This window comes from Morone saxatilis, unplaced genomic scaffold (assembly GCF_004916995.1).
Source record: "Morone saxatilis isolate NCDOM2014 unplaced genomic scaffold, NCSU_SB_2.0 Contig17, whole genome shotgun sequence".
Classification (NCBI taxonomy): domain Eukaryota; kingdom Metazoa; phylum Chordata; class Actinopteri; family Moronidae; genus Morone; species Morone saxatilis.
The window spans coordinates 25,263,380-25,266,092 of NW_023339729.1; the positions used below are offsets into that span (position 1 = coordinate 25,263,380).

At 44.3% G+C, this 2,713-nt stretch overlaps 1 protein-coding gene across 1 annotated transcript in view; it reads left to right on the plus strand.

Moving 5' to 3' along the window:
• b3gnt2a (UDP-GlcNAc:betaGal beta-1,3-N-acetylglucosaminyltransferase 2a) overlaps positions 1-2,713 on the plus strand; it is a gene marked incomplete in the record, with an annotated part of 8,715 nt that extends 6,002 nt beyond the window's left edge. Inside the window, 1 exon segment of the mRNA XM_035660592.1 lies at positions 1,155-2,713. Coding sequence (XP_035516485.1) covers positions 1,157-2,380 — 1,224 coding nt within the window.

Sequence of the window (2,713 nt, forward strand, 5' to 3'; positions counted from 1 at the left end):
TGAATACACTAAGATATATACAGCTATTAAGTTAAGATATTTACAGTATGAACAGATTAGCAGTAAATTATAAAGTGCAGATGTAAGTATTAAATTGATTGACATTATATACAGACAGCTACATATGATTACACTATAGGTTGTATGTTTGTTTGTTTGATTGGTAAAACAAATTAAAAAAAAATACAGCAACAACACAAAATATCATGAAAGTTCAACTGTTACTCTAAATTAATTTTACACAAACTTCTGCAGTTATTGCATTCACTATTTGGGTCCATTGTTCTGTAGTGTTTATCAGTTATTGAACTGAATATAATATGAAATATCCATAAAATATGCCATAGGTTTAATCAACAATAGAAAAGGAAAAAGGTTGGGAACCACTGACTAAGACACAGAAAACTTTAAAAGTTCTCACTTATTTATATTTGTATTTTTTAAGTCTTCTTTTCTTTTTTCTGTTATTTTTTTTTCTTATCTGTATATTTGACACTTGCTTTGTCAATCTAAACATCAACATTCCCCATGTCAATGAAGCTCCTTTGAATTGAATTGAATTAACAAATAGGCCTGTTACTGACTTTGTGCTACAGTAAGTGACAACAGTGACATCAAGTGGTCTATCTGTTAACATTTTCTATGTGTATCTTAGTAAAACTAACTGAAGAACTTTACTTGTTGTGCACTGCTGCATCATCCACCACCATTGTGCTCAAAAAACAAGTTTGTGGGCTCCTCTGTGTGTGCACTCAGTACGACGTGACAAAGACTGCTGCCAGTAAACTGGCGTCATGTGCACGGCTGAATTGGAAACGTGTGATTCCAGTCTGCTGAAGAAAGAGGAGGAGGGAGGGTATGAGGGAAAAAATGTTCATGGGCCCGTTCTTGCAGGATTAGAGACAGAAAATGTGGCCTTGTATGCAGCCGGTCTGAGCTCTAAAACCAAACGGAGGGAGATCAAGCAACTGCTGTACCAGATTCTTCCAGTCTTATTCTCGCTAAAGGCTTCAGGGGCGACCTAGCTGTCTCTATGTTTCCAAATGTCCCTTTATATTCTGTTTTTGTTGTAAGTCTGCATGTCGAGGCCATGATTCTGCAGATCTTAGCCTGTTAATTTTCAGTGATTGTCTTTACCTGTTGTCCTTTCGTATAGATGCCAAGGGGAGGCAACATGCCTCTGGTCCGCAGGAGGGCGAACGCACTCTGCGTGCTGATGATGCTCAACATCTTTGTCTGCGTTCTGATGGGCGTGTCGTGGAACCTCAGGCACAACAAGAGTGACCGCCACAAGGTTCATATCCCGACCGAGAGGTTTTGGCACCAACAGGTAGTGAGCAAATCCTTCTGGAACAAGGAGCAGCAGCGCCTGGACTTCATTTACAACCCCAACGTCAACTCTGTGCTCTCCAGCGACTCCCGGATTGAGCTGCCGGATTGGCTGAATGACACCGGGCCGCTCAACCCCTGTGAACCAGATTACAGAGTCCCCACACAAATCTTGGACTACAATTCCCTCCCGCAGCGATTCCAGGATTTTCTTTTGCACATGCGCTGCCGGACATACCCCCTGCTGATTAATCAGCCGCATGTTTGTGATGAAAAACCCTTCCTGCTGCTGGTGGTCAAGTCACTGATCCCGCATTTTGAGCGGCGGCAGGCCATCCGTGAAACATGGGGGCGAGCGGGCGTCTTCGGCAATCGGACTGTGGCGACGGTGTTCCTGCTAGGCAACACCTTGTCGGTGGACCACTTCCCAGACCTGCTGGGGATGCTCAGCCACGAGGCGGAGCTTCACAAAGATGTCATCCAGTGGGACTACAGGGACACCTTCTTCAACCTGACCCTGAAGGAGGTCCTCTTCCTGGGGTGGTTCAGCCAAAACTGTCCCCACGCCCAGTACATCCTCAAAGGAGACGATGATGTCTTCGTCAACACCTTACGAATTATTGACTTCCTGGAAGGCCTGTCAAATAACAAAGCCAAGGATTTGTTCATAGGCGATGTTATCAGCAAAGCCGGTCCACACCGAGACCGGAAACTCAAGTACTTTGTCCCAGAGGGCGTGTTTGAGGGGATGTACCCGCCTTACGCAGGAGGCGGTGGATATCTGTACTCTGGGGAGTTAGCGCTACGCCTTCACAACATATCTCGGCAGGTAGTCTTGTATCCCATTGATGACGTCTACACAGGGATGTGTCTGGAAAAGCTGGGCCTGGTTCCTGAGAAGCACAACGGCTTCAAGACTTTTGACATTGAGGAAAAGTACAGGTCCAACCCCTGCATCTACAGAAGCTTGATGCTGGTTCACAGCCGGACGCCGCAGGAGATGTTGACGATCTGGCCGTGGATTATCAGCCCTGAGCTGGACTGCCAGTGAAACATCTTTGTTTAACGATTGTTTGCACTGTTCACTTGTCATTTCAACAACTTTCAATTTAGTTAAATCCTCAAGTCCAAGCAAAACCTCTGTATTTTAAAGTTTAACAGTGTTTTCAGATCTGTTGTTTTCTTTTCCATGAGCTGTATGTAAAAGAAAGCATTTGGTGAATGACTCCTCCAGAACCTGAATTTGCACGCACAGTGACTGTATACAAATGTTAGTGTTGGTATGTAAACGTTCTTGTGCCATGTAAGCAGGCAAATGTTGGGTTGAGTGGGAGTGTGCAACTTTATACTTCTACTCCACTACACCTCAGAAGGAAATATTGTA